This window comes from Phalacrocorax carbo, chromosome 1, assembly GCF_963921805.1.
Source record: "Phalacrocorax carbo chromosome 1, bPhaCar2.1, whole genome shotgun sequence".
NCBI classification, from domain to species: Eukaryota; Metazoa; Chordata; class Aves; order Suliformes; family Phalacrocoracidae; genus Phalacrocorax; species Phalacrocorax carbo.
Window position 1 is genome coordinate 132,630,787 of NC_087513.1, and position 23,930 is coordinate 132,654,716.

The window sequence follows — 23,930 nt, forward strand, 5'->3', positions numbered from 1 at the left end:
AGGTGTTAAAAAAACCAAACATGTAGCTGTGGCACTTCAGGGCACGGTTTAGGAGAGATGGTGGTGTTAGGTTGACAGTTGGACTTGATGATCCTAGAGGTCTTTTCCAACCTTAATGATTCTGTGATTTTTTAAGTTATGGATGCCCCATCATTCATAGAATCATAGAAGTGTTCAAGGTCAGGCTGGATGGGGCTTTGAGCAAACTGATCTAGTGAAAGATGTCCCTGCCCACAGCAGGGAGCTAGGTCCAGATGATCTGTAAAGGTCCCTTCCAACCCAAACCATGCTGTGATTCTGTATTAGAAACATGTTTTTGAAGACCCTTTCTTCTGAGAGCTTATCAAGACCTATTCATTTAATCTTAGGCCATTTCTTTAAGTTTCTGAGGAAGGTTATGATGTTTTCCTTTGTATGAAACAGATTTGCTCGATAAGCCTTCAGAAAGGAGTGGCATTTCTGCATGGTCTTGGCACGGAGCGTTTGATGGTGACAATAAAGTTCAGTCGATGATTCTTCACAGGACACGGTCAGGCAGGGAAGCAAAGGCACCTGTGAGACGCACGGCGTCTGTCTTGTGAGGCTCGGTCACCATGTTTGAGCCATACCACTGCTTGAGCGTGGTCGTGGCCGAGCCTCGCTGTACGGCTGTGGCTGTGAAGGTGCTGCTAGCTGCTTTCCACTGGCCCTGAAGTGACTTTGGGGGTTCGCTCTGAGCAGGGCTTGCAGTCGTGCGGCGGGTGTCTGACTTCAGGGCCGTTCCAGGAAGGAAGAAGGGCGAGGCACTAGGTGGCAGCATTATTTTGTTTTCAATACAGAGGTGGGCCTGAGCTGAAATGCTTGGACCTTTGTTGAGGTTGGAAATGTATTTCCTGTGTTGCTTTTGCATTAGATGGAAACTTGGTATTTTGCACAGAGGAGGAGTTGGCTGGTTTTATTTTTGTTCCCCCCACCTTGCCATTCAGGCAGCTTCCTGATACAGCTCACTGCATTCTCTGAATAATTCACTAGATACTAATTTTGGCGGGGGGGCAGGGGAAAATCAAATTTGTGTTACAGGGAACATTTCAAGTACTAGCGTTAACATCTCTGCACCAGAGCTCAGGTGTTGAGCAACTGTAGCTCTTTGCTGCCCTTGTTTCTTGAGTCTGAACATCAAGCCTTTGCCTGGGTCTGAATGATTAACACTTAATTAGGAGGCACTGCTTGGTGTGAACAGTTACAGAAAAGTGCTGTAAGTCTGAGGTGGTGCATCCACATTTCAGGAAAAATTTTGCCTTGTGGCTGTTTGCTTAGTGCTGCCCACCCAGTTTGCAGCCCGCAGACTTTCTGCAGCAAGATGACCTTCTCGTGCAAAGAGAAGCTGCTGACATTGCAGCGAATGGGGAATGGAAGCGGGGGGCCTGGGGTTTTTTCCCAGCCCTGAGTCACAAGGAAGCTTTTGCATGCATCCTAAACTGTAACAGTTTGTGTTGGCCATGCTTGGAGCTCAGTGGATGGCGTGGGAAGCCTGTGGCTGCACCACAATCATGGAGGGTCCTTGCACGGCAGGGTCTGCCGCATGGTGATCCTGGGAATCGGCAGCAGCTGCCTCAGAGTCACCTGAAGTGCAGCACTGCAAGAGTCCAGGGGTTGTCGCAGCTTTCCCCTGAGGACCTGAGCTTATTCCACGTTTCTTGTCTTTGCACAGACAGGTCACTTAACCTTCTTTGCACCCTGTTCTGTCGTGGCTGGCTGGCTGACGTGTTGGTGTCTCTTTTTGTTTTGTAGTTCTTTCATGAGGGCCACTCCATGTCCAGCATCATGTTCGCTTCCACGGTAAAACACCGTCTGTAGCTCTGCACCTGCTTTTCACCATACGTGTGTGTGTGTGTGTGCACAGGTCTTAGTCTAGACACCTCCTGTGGCTTCTCCTGCATAAAAAACTTGTTTTCAAACCCTACCTCTTTGTTTTGTTCATCTTCATTGGGAACCAATTCTCATTAGTAATCTTTTAATCAAAGTTGAGTCTCACAATTAGATCCACTTAGTTCTTATGAAGCTTAAGCAGTTGTAGCAGATAAAGCACTATAGCAGATTTAGCTACTTGATGGTGGATTATGTTACAGGTGTCATCAGTATTTAAAAGTAATGTAGCATGGATAAACGCTGGCAGTCTCTGGACATTAATGAACCCAGAACAGCTTCAGGTTGCTGAGACAGGGGTTTTATGGGCGTGGGTATCTCCTCAGGCAGTCATCTTCTTTCAAGGCAGAGAACTGTAGCTCCTCTTAAGCTCTCACTGTTAAGAAGGAAGATAATTGCTTAAATATTTTACCAACAGAAACCTTAACAATTTAAAGTAAGTCTGAGGCTCCAGATCTGTCATGAAGAGACGGAAAGCTTGCAGCTAAGCGTGCATTTTAAACTGGCGGTTGTGATTCACGGTTCTCTATGTCTGCAGGCTTGCTGTCGATGGCACACCTCCCAGCTGTCCTAAACACCCAACTGCAGAGCACCGCTAGCCCTGTGGCCTGGCCTGACAACTGCCAGGTTGCTGTTGCCTGTCTCTTCCCACATACCAGTGCAGAAAGGCAGGCTTCAACTGTGTGTTTGATTCAAGTGCACAGAATTGTTCAGTGAGATCTTTGCTTCTCTGAACCAGATGAGTGGCCAGATTAATTATTGTATACAGACGGATTTCTTCTTTGGCACCCACTCTCCTGCTGACCTCCTGCATCCCCTAGCTCTGCGCAACAGGGTGGAGGAAGTTCTGTCTGTCTCAGTGTGCAGTGGAAGGGAATAGCATGCATCAAGCCATCAAGGGAACACGCCTCACTGACACCAATAGAAGTGAATATGGACTTTGCATTTGCTGGTCTTTTTGCAGAGCTTGGCTGTGTGGAGTCAGTGAGCAAACGTACAGCTTTCGTTCTTATTTCCCACCTTCCCCAGTACTTTGCTCAGGCAGTTCCTTACTCAGAGATGATGGGATTTGAGGTGGGGCTGTCAGTGAAGTCCTTTCTGGACTGAAAATAATAGGTGTGCAAAAAGGAACGAGGAAACAGGAGAGCACGGTCTCTGGGAATAGAGAGTAGACAGGCTGCATGTGTGGAAACTGGAACAAGAATTTGGTGGTAGTGCCACAACTTTGAAGATTATTTGCTGCCTAATTTAGACTCCAAGTCTGGTAGAGTAAAATAATAGAGTAATAGTGACGACAAAGGAAGCAAGACTGATACTTACAGAGAGGCAGGTATGATGATTACGTGACCATGTGAAATCAATTTTTAATCTACTTACTTTGATAGAGCCTTTTGCAAGGAGGACCTCTCGTGCTGGACTCACAGACCTTTTGGTTCCCTTACGACACTGAGCCCAAAGTCCGAGTCACACCCACCTGTAAATCCCACCATCTTGCAACCAGTGACACTGCCCTGGCAGCCAACTCGTGCTTGTTAAAATAGTCGTGCCTTGTGTTGAACCAAACAGTGAAGTTTACTGGGTTCTGCCTTGTTGAACTGCTTGTCTGTTTTATTGAGAAATGATTGAAGTACTGGAGAAGTGAAGCTTGTTGTGAAGGGGAGAGAAACGGATCGATCCTGGTCCGTCATCTTGATGCCATCACGGCCTGTATTTTTGCCCTGGTTCTGAGGTCTCATTGTAGCAGAATGATGTATTCACTGTGAGTAGCGCTTGGGGTGGTAGAAAACAGCTAACAAAGGCTTTAATGCTTCTTACAGAGGGGCAGTACTCCTCCGTCTCCCACTAGTACTTCTCCTACTGGCTCCAATGGAGACACAAGCCAGGGTGACCGACGAGGGCAGTGGCTGCGCAGAAGAAGGCTTGATGGTGCTATTAACAGAGTTCCTGTCGGCTTTTATGAGAAGGTGTGGAAAATCCTTCAGAAGGTAAGTTGACAGCTGTGGAGGGCAGGAAGCAAGCAAGCAAGCAAGCTGTGCGGTAGCTTGGGGAGGTGGAGGTCCAGAGGTGGCACGTTGCCAGGAGTTGAAGTTGTCTTCAGCTGGAAGACAGGTGGAAACTAGAATCATTAGTAGGAGTGTGTCTCTTGAACATAAAAGGGCTCCATTAACACAAGTTCACATGTTTGAAAGTGTGTTTTTCTCTGAAACTGCTGGCACTGCATTTCGGCTGAATGGTTCTGTTCCACCACTGTCTGTTTTGCATCGCCAATGGCCTAATGCAAGTTGTGGTCAGAGCCGCTGAGGGGCACCGCAGTGCAGTGCGGTGCGTGTGCTCCAGCTCGGAAAGGCAGTGAGGAATGAGGTAGGAAACTGCGCTGATTCTTCCAAAATGTCTTGAGATCTCTTGCTGGCTCTTCTGAGCTGTATGGCATTCTTAACATTTTTCTGTTTGTTTTTAAGTGAAAAGTAGCCCTTGCCAGCACCGTGGAGATCAGGGGTATGGAAATGTGTTGAAGCAACTTTCAGGAAGGAGGAGAGGGGAATTAGGAGTTTTTACTAATTTCAAAGTAATTATGTACCTGTCCTGCTTTCCTGGACGAAAGCCAGCATTCAGCAGCTTGCAGCACTGAGCTGCTCATGCCTACACAGTTGGGAAAAAAATGCATCAGCAGCTCAGGTTGATTTTGGTTGTCCTTCTAAAATCACTTACGCTGAAGCTGTTAGTGTTGATGTCAGCCAAGATGAGTCATGTATGACCTCGTGGCTATTTACTAATGGGATCTTTCTGTAGAGCAAGCGTCACTTCTGTCCTGACCTGACGAAATAGCTGGGAGTGTTAGAATGGTTTTCTGGCTGTTAAAGCCAATTGTGCTTATTTAAGTTGTCTTCAGTATTTCATTCTTAAACTCTCTTTGGGCTATTCATAAAAGCTCTCTCCTCTTCTTGGCGCATTTTTGTTCCTCAGGTACCCAGAAATGTCATTCCTTAGCCTGCCTTCTCACCATTTAGGTTTTGTCACTCTTCTACCCCACTTGGTATTTCTAACACCACCGCTCCCCCACTGTTGGTGGCCCGTGTCGAAACACCGCAACATGTTGACATCCTTGAGTTGTGGTGCCCTGGATCTGAAACACTTAACAAAATGTTGTTTTAGTGAAATGAAAACTAAAGGTTCTCGTTTTCATGGTCTGTTGTCATGCTTTTGCATGATCTTTTATTTCTACATCCTTTCCCACAGAATGTTCTCATTGAATTGTTTTCCTCCTTTGTGTGCCCCTTGCTGTAGGGGCTCTAAGTATTTTCCTCCCCTTCAGTAGCTGGACTAGAACACAACACGCTCTTTACGTATCATATCAAGCTATTTCTAATGTTTGCCAGGTGATATAGTATCTTCTTCAGCAAAAGTGAAATAATATTTTTAACAGGTTTTGTTGTTGTTTAGGGGGTTTTGTGTTGGGGTTGGTTTTTTTTTTCGGTTTCGGGGTTTTTTTGTTTAACCGAGGGTTGTTACATATTGGCTGGTGTGAGAGAACACTCAGGTTTACTTTCAAGAACTGTAATTTCTGTTCATTGTCAAAATGTTGTTTCAGTGCCATGGTCTGTCCATTGACGGCTATGTCCTTCCTTCTTCAACCACCAGAGAGGTACAGTAAAATGCCAGCGATTTTCTAGCCCTTTGACTGAATGTTTGGTTTGACAGTGTAAGATGCAGTGGGGCTGCTGTTGCAGATCCTTGGTTTTAAGAAGGTTAGAAGATCTGGAACTTCCCCCAGCACTTCTGCCAGCTTCCCCAGTGCTGTGCAGACAAGTTCCTGCTGGGCAGGCCTGGGAGCAGGTTTGTGGCAGGTTTTCCCCTTTGCCAAGCCTGCCCTCTGCACACCTTCACCAACGCCGTGCACCCACGGAGCAGTGCTTGAAAGAGGGTGGCTGACGGCAGCCCTTCGGGCAGGGTGAGGAAAGAGCACAGCTTTGCTGGAATGAAGCAGACACGCTGCTTGCTGCCTTTTTTTTTTTTCCAATATGCCACAACAGCAGCCAGTGTATTTTGGCATCACAGTCTCAAAAGTAAATACCAGTTAAGGATGATTGTTTCTAACCAAAGCTTTGACTCCTTAAACCCATAACCTTTCCTTAGACTTTTTTTCCATAGTTGGATTGCGACTCCGTCTTTAGGCACTCTGGCAAGTTTTGAATTCACGTCTATAAAACAAACTCTTGTGAACAGTAATCCGTCAGCGCAAGAGACGTGCTTGTGTGCCTGAGACTGTTGTCCTGTCCGGTTCCCTCAGATTTGTCTCTGGCTTCCTTTTCTTCTGAGGGACGGTGGTAACAGCTGAAGAGGGGAGCTGGAATTTTCTGCCAAAATTAAACCTTTTTTTGCAAAATTGAGAGCTTTATTTATTCCTATTGTATAGATAAATAGGCTTATATTTTTAGCCTGTCAGACCTAGACAGTATCTAATTTTGCTGTTTAAAGGAATCAAACGAAATAAGCACAAACCTCCGAAGGCAGCAGCCTTTCACATAACATCCATACAGCTGTGCTCCGTATGCCGGTGTAAATTAGGCTGCTCTACAAACAATACAGCTGTATCTCTGTGTGGAAAAGCATTCACTCTAAGCGGGTGGTTATTTTTAAAACCCAGCAGTAATTTTGGCTTTGCAACTAACCTGCGCTGCCAGAAAGATACTTGGGAGTCAGAGTGTGTGAGACCACAGCATGAGGAGCAAAGAGTTAATTTGCCAGCTAAGCATCAGCAGTCCTGTATGTAACTGAAGTCTGTGTGTGTGATGGGTTGCAGGGCTGGAGCAGTCTCCTGGACGTTGCGTAACTGTTTGCAGGATCAGGGCCTAGCAATGCAAAAAGTTTCTGTAAGTGCTAGAGCCACGCAAACATCTTGTCCGCTTCAGTCAGTCTACCCCCATGTGCAAAGAGGAGCATATGTTTAAGTGCTTGCAGGATGTGGGGAGCTAGTCTTTTGGATTTGTCAGTTTTTCTTACCATTTCCACTCAAACTTGGCAGATGACCCCGTGCGAAATCAAGTTTGCTGTGCACGTGGAGTCAGTGCTGAACCACGTACCCCAGCCTGAGTACAGGCAGCTCTTGGTGGAAGCTATTCTCGTTCTCACGTTCCTCTCTGACGTCGAGGTGAACAGCATCGGGGGCATCATCCACGTGGATCGAATCGTGCACATGGCCAACGACCTGTTTCTGCAGGAGCTGGTGAGTTCAAAGGGCAGCGGCGGGAAGCCTCCGCATTTGAAAATTGGCCCCTGCTCCTTTTTTAATACATGTGATGAGCTTGATCTTACCCTTGTTATTTCCGCTACAAAGCCAGACCAAATCACTTAAGTATCTTCTGAAAATATATCTGGAAAAGTGATTTAAGAATTGTGGGAGGTTTGAAGGGAATAAAATCGTATTAGCTAACAAGCTGTGAAGGAAGTGTGTAGATTGAAGTGAAGTTTTGCTTCATCGAGGCATTAGAATTACCAATATTTGAGTAATCCCACCCGTGCCCCCAAAGGACAAAAATCTGAGAAGTCATGCGTTCCTCATTTACTTACACTGATCCAACTAAGCCATGTGGGTCCTATAATGATCCTGCTTAAGGTTTTCATGAGAGAAAGGAGAATTGCTTTCAGTATTCAGCACAAATGCAAAATCATAACTGGCAGGTTTTTTCCAATAAATAGGCATGCACGCCTAACTCTCTCTACTTCTTTGCTTATGTCTTTTCAGAAATCATTCGGAGCTACTGGTAGGCTCTTGGAGAAAGATGTAGCCACAGGAATTTGCCACTTTTTTTATGACAGTGCTCCAAGTGGGGCCTATGGCACCATGACGTACCTAACAAAAGCCATAATTATTTATTTACATGATTTCCTGCCTAGCACAGGCTGCGCAATGCAATAAGCGATGCCTCATGCAGAAGGGAAGGCTCCAAAGCTCTTTGTCCAGTTTCCCTGGCATGAACCTCTCCTTGAGTTGCTGCATGTATGTGTGCCGTCCACTACCTCAGCATTTTACGCTAGTCATCACGTATGCCTACCTGCCGGGGTCAGGTAGGTGGAATTTGGCCTGGTTTGAAGAGACTGCGTGAGAAATAATAAATAATGAGGCTTATTCTGCCCAAAGTGCATAAATGTAATTCCTATTAAATTAGCAAGAATTATACAGTTCTGCCAAGGGGAAAACAGATTACTCGGTGGAGATCAAAAGGCATAATAAAACGAGGGAGCTCTCTCTCAGGCATAAAGTCTCCCAAATAAGGGAAGTGATGGAATTCATTAATTTTTCTCCTGCTGTGTGTAAATGTACATCATTGTGAGTCACTAATGCACAGTGTGAAACATCCAGGGAAGTGTAAATTAGCGGAACAGGAGTAAGTTGAAATAACCAGGTGATATTTCTAATACATGTTTATTGTGATTCTCATCTCATTTGCACCTAGTCAGTGCAGGGCTAACGCCAGTAGAGGCAAATGTCTTACAATATCCACTAATTTGAGAGGATAGCCTCTCTCAGGGAGCTGCATCTGTCTTTAATCTGAACAAAATAGCTTCCTTCCCTGCATCCCCAAGGCTTTGGAGGCAAAATCTCAAGACTCCAGCTTCTCCAAGGTAACAGACAGTTTTATGCCTGTAATCCTTTCCTCTCAGTGGAGCAAGATAAACCTCTTCCACTCAAACACCCTTTCCAAGTCTCCCGATCCTTTCCCTTGCAAATAGCCTCAGAGTTAAGAATGGCATAATTGCCACCCTTCCAGTGCAGCGTGAATTTATGGAAGGCTTTGATGTTTCTCTTTGTGTTTTGGGTTTTTTCCCCCCCCCCCTTTCCCTTTTTTTTTTTTTTTTTTTTAAGTTTGAAGTTGCACTTGCCACATGTCGTTAGGGATGGGCTGCCTGGAAATCTCCCTTCAGACAGTTCCCGAGTTAGTGCCTGTGCCTTGAATCTCTCCACTGGAACCCAGTTTCTGCGGCTGCTCTGAGCTGCTGCAAGGAGAATAGGTGTGTCCTGCAGGGAAATGGCTCCGTGGCCATTTAAACTGGAAAGAGAGGTTGGCTGCCTCTGGAGGGGAAAAGCCTGCTTTACCCCAGGCATCGGCTGCAGTTTTCCTTGTGCCAGCACTGCTGGTTTTGCCACCAGCCAGCACACGTGTGGCTGACAGCTTAGGAAAATGGCTGTAGCTTCAGCCTCTCCCACAGCCATGGCTCCCTCAGCGGCGTGGAGGCGTGCTGGCACTGCCGCCGTGTGAGCAGAGAGGATCAGAGCAATTCTGTCTTGCCAGGTAGAGGGGAAAAGAGCAGATGTGGCTTGTAAAAAGTATGTATTTTTTGTGCTAATAAGCCTGATAAGCATATTTCTGTGAGACCCCCCCCCTCCAGTCCTTCAAAACATTAACTCTGCCATTTTTACAGGATTTGGAAACTTTTTTTCTTTTGTAACAATAATACGTGGTGCTTTTGAGAACGAGGTGTTTGGTTCCAGTTTTATACAGATATCTGAAATACCTTGATGAAAGGAGGGAAGTAAGCCCGTCTCACTTGCCAGTCACCAGCACCCGCGGTCCCGTGGAGGCTAAGCTCCCGATGGCAGCGCCACCCCGCCCGCTGTCCTTCTACGGAGTCGCTGCTGCTGTAACAACGTCTGGGCACTGGCGGAAGAGAGCGAAGGTGTGGGAGGCCTTAGGAGGTGATTTTGTGTTTTTGCAGAGACGGGGAGTGTCTGGCAATCCAAGGGCCAAGGAGCCTTTGGGCGGGATGCTCCGGGAGAGGCACGTACTCTGTTAACCACTGTGAAAACTGTGGGCCTGTTGAGGGGCTAGTATAAAGGTGCGCTTCAGGTACGATTAGCACTTGGTTGTGAAAGTCATTTTATTGGCACGGTGCCTGTTTTGTAGGGGTTTGCCTTCATTATGTTGGGGTGGGGTTTTTTTCCCCATTTTCATGTGTGTTGTGAGAGATCACTTAGCTTGCGCCCCAGTCAATGGAAGTAAAATCCTTTGTCTAGTTTAAGCAGACAGATGTGACAGAGCAGAGTGTTGAGCACACAAGAGCCTGTGCGATGGTTTCTTGTTCTATCCGGTGTCATACAAAAAATGAGCAGTAGCAGTTATTTTTGCTTTTCTTGTTGAATCCTAGATTACGAGAGATGCAAGATGATGTTCCCTCAGACTCTTATTTATGTTTTTTACCTATAGTGTGATCTCGTTTGCAGAAACAAGAAGGGTGATGTAGTTGGTTTTACATGCCGCTGCATTGAAGCCTGAAGCAATCGAGCCTATGGCCAAACATACCCGGATGCCCCTTAACACATGTGGGTTTTTTCATTAATGGGAGTGTCCTTAATTTGAAATACATAGCATGACTTAGGTTTTGGTATATTTACGATCATAGTGATCAGTTATCACACGGAGTGCAGGCGCTTGGAAAGTATTTCTGTGGCAATTTGAAGAGTTGAGGTAGCTGATGGTGAAGGCTGGGATTCTGAAACACAAGGCTGATAGAGGGGAAACTCATGTTACGTCCAGGTCAGGCGCTGCTGCATTGCTACTCAGATGGAAGAACTCTTCCAATTGCGGAGTCACATCTTAGTGCAAACCTAATTAAGCAAATAAGGTTTTATATAGACCCCCTGCTTCACTGAGGGTCCATGTGCGCGTGGGTGTGTGAAGCTGTTGCAGAGCTAGCATTTGTGGCGTCAAGGGTGTGCTCCCAGTTAAAATATGTGACGACTTTGCCATTTTAGTGGGGCTGAGCTAATTGGCAGAGGCTCAGCTGGGCTGTCGGGCTTCCCAGGGGAGCCAGCAGAGGATGACATGGCCAACTTGTCTCTGGAAGGTCATTTATGGGAAGAAGGCAAAGGCAAACAGACACGGTGAGCCTCAGAAACAAGGGCATTAACGAATTAAAATAGACCTACCTGAGACCTGGTCGTTCCAGGCTGACGGGCACTGCTGCCCTAAGCAGTTTGCAGCTGCGGGGACAAAAGGACCTGCACAGCTCTGGGGGGCAGCCAGGCGTGCCTGCAAGTGGGAAATGGGGCTGCTTGGGTGCACTGGCCAGAATAATGAGCTGTGTCCAGCTCGGAGCACGTACCGTGTGCTGTCCCCAGCCGGGCTCCCACAGGCCAGCGTGCCCTCCCTGCTCGCTGCCTCACGGCTGCTTCCTTCTCCCTGCTGCTGTGCAAAGGACACGAGTTTGTCTAACTAAACAGACCAGAAGCAGCATCCACCCCCCTCAGCTGCTGCTCCTACAAGTAAATGTGAAAAAGTCATGGTTAGGGTACAAAGTTTGTCTGCCTTCTGTCCTGCTTACTGTGATCTCCTTGCTCAGGGAAAGAGCCCTGCTTGTTCCTGGGAGGCGAAGGTGAGCCACACAGCCCCTAGCATGCCTAGAAAGGGGTGGTCACTTTCCGTGGTGGGTGGTGAAGCTCCTGGGCTGCACCGCTGCGGGCACGGGGCCCCGCAGGACCGTTACCCCTCCAGCAGCAGCCAGGGGCTTGAGTGAAGCAGCAGCCTGGGTCAGTCCAGGTCCAACACCGAGCACACCTGGTGTGGTCCAGATGTAGGAGCAGGGTTGTCCTGAAAGTGGGAGAGGTGCCACCAGTGCTGTAAAGGCTCGACTGTACCTGTGGGGCAAGAGCTTGGGCACACAGCTGCAGGCTGAGCCAGTCCCTGCTCATGGGACTGCTCACAGCTGTCATTAAACAGCCGCTGCATAAAATTGTGAGATTAAAAAAAAAGATTGGGGGTGGGGGTTATGGAGGAAGAGCCTCAGCTCGAACAGTTTGGCTGTAAGTACAAGTAGCCGGGCTCTCTCTCCCACTCCCAGTTTTAGTCTCGCGTGGCTTTTATTCCTGACATCCAATGTTTCACAGTTACTCCCCCCGCCACCCCCCCTTCTTCTGTCAGGGGTAAGGGGCTCCTGCGTGCAGCTAGCAGCTGGCAGGGGAGGCTTTTTCCTTTTTCGGCTCGATGACTCAGCTCCTCTCACACTTCAGTGCTGCGTCCCTGAAAGCCTCTTCTCACTGCCTGCTGCGTGAAGCATTGCGGTGCGGCCTTCCCTTTACGGCCCCTCCCGGGAAGTCATCCCTCAGGGCGAGCGTCCTTCATGCTGGGGTAGCCGCAGGAGCGTGTCGTTAGCGGGGGCATCGAAGCTGGAGGCTGTCAGCCGTGTTTCTGAGCTCCCACGTCTTACTGCGGACCCCAGTTTTGCCCTCTCTTCTGGGTGGGGGTGGTGGCAAAGGAGGGCTCCAGGGCCACGCTGTCCCATTCCACCTTGTTGCTTCATGCCCACAGCAAGGAAGTCGATGGTAGGAAGCGAGATCCCGCCCCACACCGTGGGGTTTGTCCATCTTAGGTGGCTTCTTTTTGTCCCTCCACTGGAATAGGGTGGGACCGATTCTCCCCCCAGGCCATAGATCAGAATAAATGCATGTTAATAATACTACCTATACCATGAAAATTTTATTGTAAATTTTGTTTGCATTATTAAAGTTGTTTCTATACCCCCCCCGGCAATAGACATAAGCGTGTGCATGTTTGTTCACTCATCTCTCAAGTTAAAAAAAATACTTCTGGAGACGTATTTCAATTGTAGAAAATAAGATTTAAGAAAAGACTGCAGTACCTTAAGCTTGGGCTGCTGTTACATTCTGTGATGATAAACGGGGAAGTATGGGGGTTTTTTATGTACTTCCAACACTTTATTTAATAAACCCCAGCTACTTTACCCGGCTTGTCTTTCGCCATTAAAATTTAAAGCTGGGCAAGGCTGGAACCTTGCCTACCCAAAAAGCACTTTGTGCACTTTGTATTTACTAAGGCTGAATTGGGTAATGCTGTTTTCAAAAAGCTCCCGATCTGGCTGCGCTTTGCTTGATACGGGCGTGTTGCTCTCGGGGTGTAATACGCGGGAGAACTGGGTTCAGCTCTCCCTACCCTCCCCGCCAGGAGCAGGATCGGGAGCACTGGCTTGCAGCCTGGGAGGGGGGCCGGGGGCACTGGACTCTTCCATCTTGCCGTGTTCCAAAAACTCAGTTTCAGAATTTCTCAGTTTACTTGAGAAAGCACTTATGCTTAACTATATGCAAGAATATTTAGGTTTGGTAGTATCAAAATTTGTTTACCTTTGTGTTTTTATTCATCTCTTTGTTTTAAAGACGTCCAGTTAGTTAATCTTCAGGAAAAGCATGTTGGGCACTGTGTCGGATACGAAAATGCAGGCAAAAAGACACCCCCACCGATATGTCACTGTGAAAGCGAAAGCTTTATTGTGTGCTTTATCGTACGTTACATTAAGCATGCAATGATTTAGTCTTCATTAAGGTGACGAGCGATGACTGTTGCTTAGCTCCAAACCCCAACACGCACAGGCAAAAGTAGCCGGTTGCAAGAGGAAAGCTAGCGCAGTGCCTGTCAGCTAAGAGCCTTTTAAGTTGTGTCTGTAAACTTCAAGGAGTATAGACAGTGACCTGGAATGGTCTGAGCTCACTGCATCATGCAACGAGCAAGAATAAATGCAGCACCACCTATTTTCTTGACCGTTCTTCCCTCTTTTCCTCTCCTGGATTGGATGCCACGCCTGTTACATCCTCAGGAAGAGACTGTTATGTTCTTTGGTCATCAAGGCTATGTCTCAGCTGTCTCTAAGGGCTGATGACGGAAACGTACCCAAGTAAGTTTCTTTTCCCGGGGGCTTGTAGGTGTGACCTTGGCAGCGTTGATGGATTAGGTCGATGGGGAAGGTGCCACCAAGGGAGATGATCAGTTGTAAGGTACTGATGTGGCAGTGACAGTAATACTGTAAGTAGCGGGGGTTTGTGTCTCCTGTCTTATCGCCAGCAGGTATGTATCATCCAGAAGGGACTAAATAAAGGCTTACGCGGTGATGGCAATGCTTACCATATCGAGCAGCCCGTTTATTGTCAGTCTGGAGATCGGTTTCCCAGACTGCTTATGACTAATGACAGGAAAGTGAGCTTCCAAAACAGCCCACAAGAAGTTCTGTCATTTCACGAGTTTGCCTTTTTCTCTAGTCTATGAACCACGTGAAACGCCTCTAAAAATTCATTGAAGTCAATGTGGCCATCTTTATTGTAGTCTATGCTGAGGACTAACTTGTCAATGTCTTCATCATGCACATCGATGCCCAGGTGAGAAGTGAAGAGTTTCCATGTCTGGCCAAACTCCTCAAGAGAAATCAGACCTAAAGGCGACAGACAGCAGATTGCTTTTTCCAGCGCTATTTCCCCTCCCCACACACGCACGCACACCCCTCCACTGCAAGAAAGTTACCGGCCTGCTGTGGCTTCGGTGTGTTGTGTGATTTCACAACTGAAGTACATTTTTATTTCACGTGACGATCTAATGCCTTCAACAGTGGAACTGAGAAAGCAGTAAATACTGAGAGTGAGAGGGGAAGGGAGGAAGAGCCCCCCAGAAGAGTGAAGCTGGTACTGGGGATGGGATACGTGAGATTTTTTCTCAAGTTCGGCTCTGTGCACCGTCCCTTATACGGTTACAGCCTGACTGCTTAAATTAGTCTTCACTAAACTGGAAAAATGACATCACCTCTGGTTCCTCTATATTTAGAAGCCTTAAGGAGGAAACACAGCAGGGAAAGATAACTAGTATAGGCACCCTAGAGCTGGTGCAGTGAAGTTACCTGGACTTACCTGAGTGATCTTTGTCAATGATGTTAAAGATGATCTCCAGATCCTTTCTATATCTGCACAGCGTTTCCACCAAAGCGGGCTGAACCTGGTTTTGAAATTCCATACGGGAAACCATTCAGACCTTGGTTTGAGTCTGAGAATATGTCCTATCCACATCTCTGTTCCCAGTTTATCTTCTCAAATGTTTTAAAAAAAACCACCAAACCCTTATGCTCAAGTTCCCTGGAACGATACTTTGTGGCTTGCCCTGAGGAATAATCAGCTGAAACCTGTCACTTTCAGATGACGGGGCATGGGGGGAAGGAGCCCTTCACACCTCCTACCTTCAGTAATTATTTGTGGAAATATGGATAATCTAGGGAAGATGCTGTACAGCATGCACGCATAGAAAGCTGTTTAGAAAAATGACGGAGACAGCGCAGTACCAAAGCACTCTGCAGCCGCTCAGTAGCAACTGGAGTCTGTAGAAGAGACCTCAGCTACTACTAAACATCTAAAAGTCCATCCACGACTGTGACTCCCTCCTACGGGTGCCTGAACTGGCTCTGGAGCACATTTGGAAAGCTCATCTCAAAGAGTGAGGGTTGAGTGCCCTGGGTAGGATTTGTTGCATCCCCTCAGCTCTGTTATCTAAGCGCCCTTGAGAGTCAACGGGAAATAAGGAGCAGTTCTAGCATGTGATTCATCCAACCTATTTTAAGCATCTACCTTAGCAGGGAGCGATGATTCGTACCCTAGCAGTGCTCATTTCCCTCCAGTGACTATAAAAGGAAGCTCGGCAACTAGTTCAGCTGCAGATGTCTACCTGATTGGCCAAACCACTGTCTCATGCCTCAAGATGCACCAAAAGCTGTTCCTCCAAGACTTGCAAGGAGGCGTTTTCCTCACCTCTTTTATAGGTTGACCTATTTTCAAATCATAAAAACATGACATGAAGTCAACTCCTCCATCTGGGTTCATCTGTACTAAGTGAGGCCGCAGCATCCTCCAGGGCAGCTCCAGCTGTAGGACAGACTCCATCACTGCAGCCCAGTCATTGACAGAAATCTTACCTGCCAGAAAGGGTCAGTTCATGGTTACGACTGGTACGTGACACAGCCCAAATCAGTCACCAGCATGCCTTCTGCTGTTTTTAATAACAATTGCAAAACATAAACATTTTCTCCGAACCCTGGGATAAAACCCTTCATAACAATGAGCAGCAGGGTTGGACTAGACATTTCCACAGGTCCCTTCCAACCACAACTACTTGGTGATGCTGTTACGATGTTCAGCACATTTTTTTAATACCTTTTGAGAAAACCAGATTATGCCAGAAAGAGTGCTTCAGATGTGAGCGGAGCTGCAAGTATAGAGACCTATGTCGCTGAAAACCCAGCAAGACAGAAATATGTTAACAGTTGTTCAGTGGCCAACAGAACAGTACAGTCACTTTTTGATTGCCCTTTTAGGGGCAGCGATGACAACCCCATCAAGTGAGACGCCATCATGAGGAAAAGTTGTATTCGTGCTACAAATCCCTAACTCCTTGCTCCTACATAAAAGGTTCATGTATCAACTTAACCACTGGCTTGCCTGCAGCTGATGGGTGAGCGCGTGTCTCCCAGTGGCATAGCCAGTCAACTTCACTCAGCTATTGCCCAGACTCAGAAGGCGAGCCCTTCCCCCTCACCTGAGACCCCAGTTCCTCCGTCTGATATCTGAAGGTACTCCTAAGTGAAGGTGGTGATCTTTGAGCTTCTGGAGCGGGACTTGCCCAAACCCTCTGCCCAGCCACAGCCACCATTTCCTTATTTGCCCATGTGTTTCAGTTGTTTTCTTTCACCTACTTAAAGCTTCATCCCCTCAAGTTGCTTTCTGGGGCTGAGCGCTTGCTAACACCTGTCCTCCTTTGTAGTCAGGAAGAACATAAGCTCAAACAGCCTCTGGTGCCCTCCAGCCTGACACTGGCAGGCAGGACCCTTCTCCGTGGGGTTTGTCCCCTCTGCCCCCAGGCGCACATGGAAGCTTCCCCGTGGCAGCAACAGGGCAGAGAGGTAGTGTTACCTGTGCCGTTGAGGTCATACTGTGCAAAAGCCCTAGTGAGTTCAGACCTGTGAGCATAAATCTTCTCTCGTAAGGACTTTAAGGCAGATGATTCAATTGTACCCACCCTAGGAGGAAAAAAATGCAGAGCAGATCAATAAAGGATTTAAATCCTCTAGCACTTCATGCTTTTCAACATTCATTATCAAATTCTTACATCCTTTGAGATGTAGTACGTTTAGGGTTGCCAAAAGACAACACTGGGGGAGAAAAAAACCCCACAAACCCAAACCCAACAAAACCCCCTAAAAATAATCTGAATTTATGAGATAATAGAGTTTATGCAGGTAAGTCTAAGCTGCTTTGCTTTAGTAAATCTGACCACAGTGCTAGGCATGGCAAAGCTGTCATGATAAACTTTTTGGACTCAATTCTTAACAGGATTTGTCCAGATTAATGATGCAGCATTAAAGCAGACCTGACAGACAGGGGAGGCCCTTTACTAGTCCCTGACAATTGTCTGTTCTAACCGCTTACTGCATCTAATTACCTTTGGGACTCTCTCAGGAAACCAAGTTAGAGTACTTAGAACATGTTTTGTCTACTGTATCAATTTTTGAATTGTAGAACAGAAAAACAAAGACGACCAAGGAAGATGGGTGCCGATTCAGTTATTCAAACTGTAGATCTGTGGCAGGTACTCACACACTGAGTGAGTACATGCTGACTGCATGCAACACAGCTTTACCTCTCCCAAAGATTCTGCCTGCGCGTGTACTTGCTGACTCGATACTGTACAAACCGAGGAATCAGTTCAGGATTCAGTTTGATGTATGCTCCCCGGTTGCTCCCTTCTTCGTAATAGTTAGAGGCAGAAAATATGGTGATAACCTGATCATAGGAAACAAAGAAGCTAAAACAACCCTTCTTGAGACTGAAACTGATCCTAGGAAAACATGCAGGTTACAAAATTAAGCATCTGCATATAAAACCTGAGATCAACAACTATGTCGTTCAGATTGCTTGTGCTTTTTGAGTCAGAGCTCCAAGACTGTATTTTTGGCCTGTCATAGGAAGACTTCAGTTCAGAGGGCAGTGTGATATAACATGCTGTTAAACAGAAACCTCTTAGAAGATAGACCTGGTTCTTGGGATTCTTGCTGGCCACCTGATACAGCATGTCAGAAAGCAGGGCCAGAAGAGAAATTATTAAGTTGAAAGGCTTCTAGAGCCTTAGAGCATCTCTTGTGCTGCATTTACACACAGCTGTCCTCTGGGATGTTGTTGATGTGGATTCGTTTTCACATGAGCAATAGGCCAGTCCCCACTCCCTGAAGTTGTAAAGCACTTTGTTTGTCAGAACTCCATAATATGTTCTCACGTCTACCTAGCACACAATTCCCCCAAATCCACTTTAAAGAAGTCACTCATATTTTAATGAACTTTGCAGACAAACCTACTGTGGATGTGCCTGTGAAATTCACAGGAGAATTCTGCTTTACATGGACACATCTTACCTTCCCATTGTGACTGATCTCATAACCTTCTGGCTTAAATTCATGAGACCTGATGAGCATCTTCAGATTATACCTTTTAAACAGCTTGGCAGTGACATCAGGGCCAAAGTAACAACCTCCTCCTCGACCCTTGTTTGGTCTACAACCGTTTTGGCTTCGTGGATCACTCCAGAGAATGTCAAGGATCTGTAAATAGCAAACTCAAGCACGTGAGGACTGGGAGTAGGTGAGGACTGACAGACTATGCTGTCTGAAGTACTGGCCATGGCAAAAGCCCCACAGTACAGGGAGAAAACACACCTGAGCTAACAACGAGGACTGCTGTTTTCTTCCTTCCTTCAGCAGGGCATTCTTTTGGGCTGAAACTTGTTCTGCCTTTCTTAAGAAACATTATCTAGATTTTGAATGAACCTCTTTAGATGAAATATTTCAGAATTGTACCTCCTTTTACCAGCTGAGGTTTCCAGACAGTGGTAGGTGCATCAGGAATAGTACCTGGTGCCTGGGCTATTTCAAAGAGAGCAATAGATGCCGCCTTCGCATGTAGGTGTGAGAGGCATTTGCTATTTCCCAGCACAGACCTGATAATCACATGGGTCAGTGGCTTTACCTAAACTAAGCTTGGGAGCGCCTGTTCTAAAGGTGACAAGAGTTGCCTTTGGCTTTATCATCTTGGGTTAGCTCATGTTTCAAAACAACATTTTACAGACATGGGGATGAATTACCATGGTTTAAGGTCACCTAACCTAATAATTCTAGTCAGTATTAAACATTAGGTGAAATGTGTTTGTTTAAACCTCACTGCATAAGGTTTGCACTAACACATTCCACTTCTCGTTTGTGAGCGTGGCTCAGTGGAGGCTTGGTTAGCTGGGGGAGTGCCAGATTTCAGGGGTTGCTTGTGCCCATTACATCAGTTTGTAGGTCAGATATGTATCTTGGGAAATAACATTTTCAGAGACAGATTTGCTTCTTCAGAAGCAAAACAAAAGTGTGTGCCCCTTATAGCAGCTGTCTGAAGAGAAGCTCCGAAAAATAAACTTACACACAACCCAATTTTGAGCTTCTAAATTGCTGTGAAAATTAAGCTTTTCAAATTGTCACAATTTATTAAATTACAACATGACAAGAGCTTCATGTTGCCTCTAATATTCAAGAGGAAATGAACAGCCAGAGGACAAAAAAAACCCCACCCCTGAGTATCAGCCTGTGTGTCTCAGGAGTTGGGTGTTTTGGGGCGGTATCAGCACTCAGCTGCCAAAACCACAGCCAAAAAAAGGTGCTCGCTATCACCAACAATTGCAGTGTCTGACCTATTTAAACTGACAACCACGTATGTACCAACAGATCTAACCACATGAGGGCATGCAGACACATCTCATACCAAGCAGTTTCCTCTGCCTAACAGCTAAGAAAACACTGGGTAAATTGTACTTGGAAGGTATAAAATCACAAGCCTTTATTACCAGGTCTACAAAAAGCATCCAAAGAACTAATAGCTGGCTAGTGTACGCCCAAGGTTTCTTATTAAGAGAGTCCCTTCAGACTCAACACACTCCCTGAACAGAGCGCCTGCCAGGTTTGTGCAGGAGGGTTCAGTATCGGTCTGTCTTTGGTTTCACCTACTTGTTTCCATTCCTTCAGGGCAGGGTCTGAAGACAAATTCGAGCCTGAAGGCTCAGTGGAGCCTGATGAAGAGATGTGTTGTGTTTTTCCTGTGACATTCTGGTTGGCAGTGTGTTTACTGGGTCTGGTTGTGGGAATTCTCTCCTTCACTTGGTCCTGTCTGTCTCTTACTGATTTTGGTGGCCGCATCAAAGATTTCAACTTAAAAAAAAAACCCAAAACATTGAAAGAGTTACCAGAACAGAAAGACAATACAGAGATACCTGAAAGGCACATTGGTTCCCATTCCCTGTACTCAGCAGTGAACCCTCATAATGTCCTCAACTCACAGGTTTGGTGGGAGCTGCAGGTGTTTGGCACTTGCAGAAACTTTGCTTTATATCTATCAGCAACCAGCCTCTTCAGAGCTGCTCTCGTACCGTTAACAAGACACACAGACTCATTTGAAGCCAGTCAATCACAAGGTCTCACTATACAGCAAGTAGTGTCTGGGCTCAGGGCAGACGCTGAAGTGCCCAGCTTCACTGGAAACTGAAAATATACGTGTACACTGTACAGAAAATGAAACGGCATTCACTACTGCTCTGACACAGTAGCATGCTGCCAGGTTAATTTGGCTGAAACCAATGGACTGTCACAAGGATAACAGGGAAATTGAGGAAGTATTACGTCAGGCCCTTTTATTGTTAAATCAACCTCCTCCAATATGCATGGGCTTTTGCTTTTTTGGAGCTGTGTGCTATGGCTCCATGAATTCTCGTTAAATACAGACACTTCTCCAGGGAGTATCTTTTCTTCTCATTTGAAATTTTCTCATGCTAGTTCATTTTTTGAACAAAAAACCCCCCAACAACAAAACACCCCCCATGCCAAATTCTACTCTTCAACAGAAAAGGACTGCTGCAAAACAAAACACAGAACACTGGGTTACTCCCCAGGGCACTGACCAGTATTTGAGACCTGTCAGTTGCCAGCTGTACTAATTAAAATACATCAGCTGGCCTTGAGTGTTACTTGCCCTGAGTTGTGGCACACACACGCCTCATTAGCAACGCTCTCCGGGGCAGCAACTTTGACCTGTTAATTCTGCACTTCACAGGTATCACATCAGTAACACGCTGAGCCCAGCCTTGGCGAAAGCGTGGGCAGAACTCAGCTCACAGTTAAGACACCTACATCTGTAGCTAGGCACCCAGTTTTAGTGTACGGTGGTATAGCCAGTGGAGCCTAAGACTCAGGTGACCAGAAGTATTCATTGCCCTTTTTAACATCTTTAAGAAACAGAGATACACCTGCCTGTCCTGTAAAGCAGTTACTTCTGTATTAGAAAACATGAGGATGAGAGAAATAGCTCTGGATTCCACAGATGCTAATCACAAGGTACACAAGGTTGCTTAAATATATGTATCCTGTGCCATCTGGGATGCTCTGCTATGTCTGTGAGTTAGAGTGAGGTGGGCAGATATGAACCAGACCTAAAGGAGACCGGTGGAGGAGACCTGCAAGAAGACTTTCTCCAGAGGCAGCCAGAGGGGCCATTCCTCAGCTACAGGGTGCTTCCACAAACAGCACTGGAGACCTATGTCTGAGCAATGGTAAGACCTGGATCTCCACCAGATCTCCTGGATCTCCATTGATTACAAGGGACCTAAGCACCCCACTCACAAGCGGACATCTTGATTTAGTTGTCCAAACCGAAACCAAATCCCACACCATTTTCCACTATTTGAAAGAGCTGTGTTTGCTCACCATTTCAGAAAAAAAAAAAAAAAGGATGTTTCTGTCTTCTAAATCCCTGAAAAGCAGTAGTTTCCGTTATCTCAAGGCCAGGTCCTGAAGTTTGATCCTGCTGGAAAAGCTCTCCCACATGTGCAAAGCTCAGCTGCTGCCAAGGGAGCGCCTCACAGGTGGAGAACTTCCCCCACACCACAGATGGCAGAAGCACAGCCCCAGGACAAAAGGCAGTGCTAAAAAGATGTGTCTAGATTGATTTCTAAAGTGTTTAGAAATGCCTGAGAATTAAGCACTTTTCATCCTTTCTGGCTAATGCGTCATCATGGCAGGAAGGAGGCATCTAAAGTGTTTTTAGCTATTTTAAAGTCAAAGGACCCATGTTATTTTACAGCAGCCAAACAATTGGCTCCCAACATCTACCAAAACCTTCCTTCCTAAACACTGATTTTGATGAAAAACAAGACTCTTTTTTTCCTGACGTGCCTTATACAGCAGCCATTTCCTTTCCTAATGCAAACAATTTGATATCAGCATTTGTACTGCAATTTTTTTAAAAGAAAACAAAATCACCCCCACATGAATATGATCTCTGACCTTATTTCTCTCAAGAGCATTCAGGAAATCCAAATCTGTGGTGTCTGAAATCCCTCCATGTAGGATAAGAACTTTGCTATCAATTATAGTGGCGAGGGGAAGCCAGCTAAAGACATCTCGCAGAAGACACAAAATCTGTTTCCCATGGTCCTGTAAAACATACTGTTATATTAGAACCTATTTGGCAGATTCTGTTGCTTCTAAGCTCAAGATTTTGCTGAAGCATCTGCCACAGTCCGTATGAACAGTTCCATCCAGGTGACACCCTGAACTGCAACACTGACAAACATGTTCTGACATTTACTTTAGGGCCATTTGGTTGTCTCCGACAATCTCCAACACCAAAACAGCATTTTGTTTTTCTTTCAAGTGCACCTCTTTTTGTGTTCTTGAGTCACCTTACAGATGTCTCCTATTTTATCCCAAACATCTCTGAACATAAAAGGCTAACACTTAAAATAGTTTTGTCACTTATTCCACTGATAATCCAAAATAATTTTAACTACATTACTAAAGTAATTCTGTACTTCACCTATATAAACCGGCTGGAAGTTTCCTTACTTACAGAGGTCTCATTTTACTGTGCAAGACTACAAAGAAAATATAGGGGAAGGAGGAGGAATCCTACCTTGTACTTCTTTGAAACTTCTTTTGTGAAGCCATATCTGAAAATAGGACAACAATGTGAACTGGTTTTCAGTATGACCCTTCTGCATCACCTTCTGTAGTGTTTGCCAGGAGTTTTCTATCCTTTTTCTCCTGCCATTCTGTCTCGCCTCTGTTTAAATGTACTTTCTTCTGCTCTGCCTCAATAATTGAGTTAAACTGGTTTCTTGTACATAAAAGAGATCAGGAACAGAATCGTGACCAATAATTAAGTGGCCTTTTCCCCATCTGAAAGGGAATAGCTTAGGAGTTTTACCTTTTAGATACCACAAAGAAATTTCAAAGGAACCTAACTGATGATAGGCAAAAATTCCCACAAAACCTCCACAGGGTTTTTGTTCTAAATCACTCAACCTTACTAGACAGTGTCATCTGTCGTGTCTTTTCCCCCACCAGAGACAAGGATTTCGACACCTCAGTCTTTTCACACCAAGATATCCTTGGTACAAGGGGCATTTTCACAACACACTGACTCTCGGCTTTCAAAATTACCGATGTGCAGCACTGCTAATCCAAAGGCCCGGCAAAGAGCCATACACAGGAACGCATCTTTGCACTCCATACCATCACAGACTTAGTTAATATTTTCCACTATTTTGGGTGGGAATTTTCCTACTTTGTAGATAAAGTAACTGATCTGGTGTTTTTTTGATTGGGTTTGTTTGGTTTTTTTAAATTAAGTTCTGAAAAAGGAAGTATCATGTGAAACTGATTCTCTTATGTGGATCTTTAATAGGATTTGAACCCAGGTTTATGCCTGGACTAAAGAGCAATATGTTCTGTGTGCACGCATCAAATTATAGAAGGGCTACAGCAGGTTACACACCAGTCAGTCACCAAAAGACCTACTGGGGCGGCTGAGAATTGTAGGGACTAGGACTGAGGAGGAGTTCTATCATCTGTGAAATGCATTTGTCTGCAAGTCACACTTCCACTACAGCCAGAAACACTGACTGTGCCTACTGCCTTGGCAGTGCGGTACAGCTGAGTGCAAATACCTGTACTAGAAAATAGGGTCTCAGCTGTTCCTGCAGTGGGGTAGACTGCCACCTTGCAACTAATGGACCTCCATGGTGTGGAAGCTAGGATATTTACCCACCCTTTGTGTTTGGGAAGTGACATTTTAGTCAAAAGTTAAATGAAATACCAGCTCCTAGTTTACTGGTTCCATTATATTGCAT

At 45.9% G+C, this 23,930-nt stretch overlaps 2 protein-coding genes across 4 annotated transcripts in view; one reads left to right on the top strand and one right to left on the bottom strand.

Annotated features, from left to right (window-relative positions):
- PHKA2 (phosphorylase kinase regulatory subunit alpha 2) overlaps positions 1-12,641 on the top strand; it is a 49,960-nt gene extending 37,319 nt beyond the window's left edge. For both annotated transcript variants that reach the window (XM_064474630.1, XM_064474640.1), the window contains exons 28-31: positions 3,723-3,890; positions 5,495-5,548; positions 6,929-7,129; positions 7,649-12,641. In XM_064474630.1, the coding sequence (XP_064330700.1) occupies positions 3,723-3,890; positions 5,495-5,548; positions 6,929-7,129; positions 7,649-7,822 (597 nt within the window). In that variant the 3' untranslated portion in view covers positions 7,823-12,641. The remainder of the gene's footprint in view (positions 1-3,722; positions 3,891-5,494; positions 5,549-6,928; positions 7,130-7,648) is intronic.
- Positions 12,642-13,169: 528 nt separating this feature from the next.
- PPEF1 (protein phosphatase with EF-hand domain 1) overlaps positions 13,170-23,930 on the bottom strand; it is a 42,084-nt gene continuing 31,323 nt past the window's right edge. For both annotated transcript variants that reach the window (XM_064474653.1, XM_064474662.1), the window contains exons 9-17: positions 22,712-22,748; positions 22,084-22,233; positions 19,756-19,956; positions 18,130-18,315; positions 17,361-17,503; positions 16,634-16,740; positions 15,476-15,639; positions 14,588-14,672; positions 13,170-14,118 (exon numbers count right to left, since the gene is read on the bottom strand). In XM_064474653.1, coding sequence (XP_064330723.1) covers positions 13,925-14,118; positions 14,588-14,672; positions 15,476-15,639; positions 16,634-16,740; positions 17,361-17,503; positions 18,130-18,315; positions 19,756-19,956; positions 22,084-22,233; positions 22,712-22,748 — 1,267 coding nt within the window. In that variant the 3' untranslated portion in view covers positions 13,170-13,924. The remainder of the gene's footprint in view (positions 14,119-14,587; positions 14,673-15,475; positions 15,640-16,633; positions 16,741-17,360; positions 17,504-18,129; positions 18,316-19,755; positions 19,957-22,083; positions 22,234-22,711; positions 22,749-23,930) is intronic.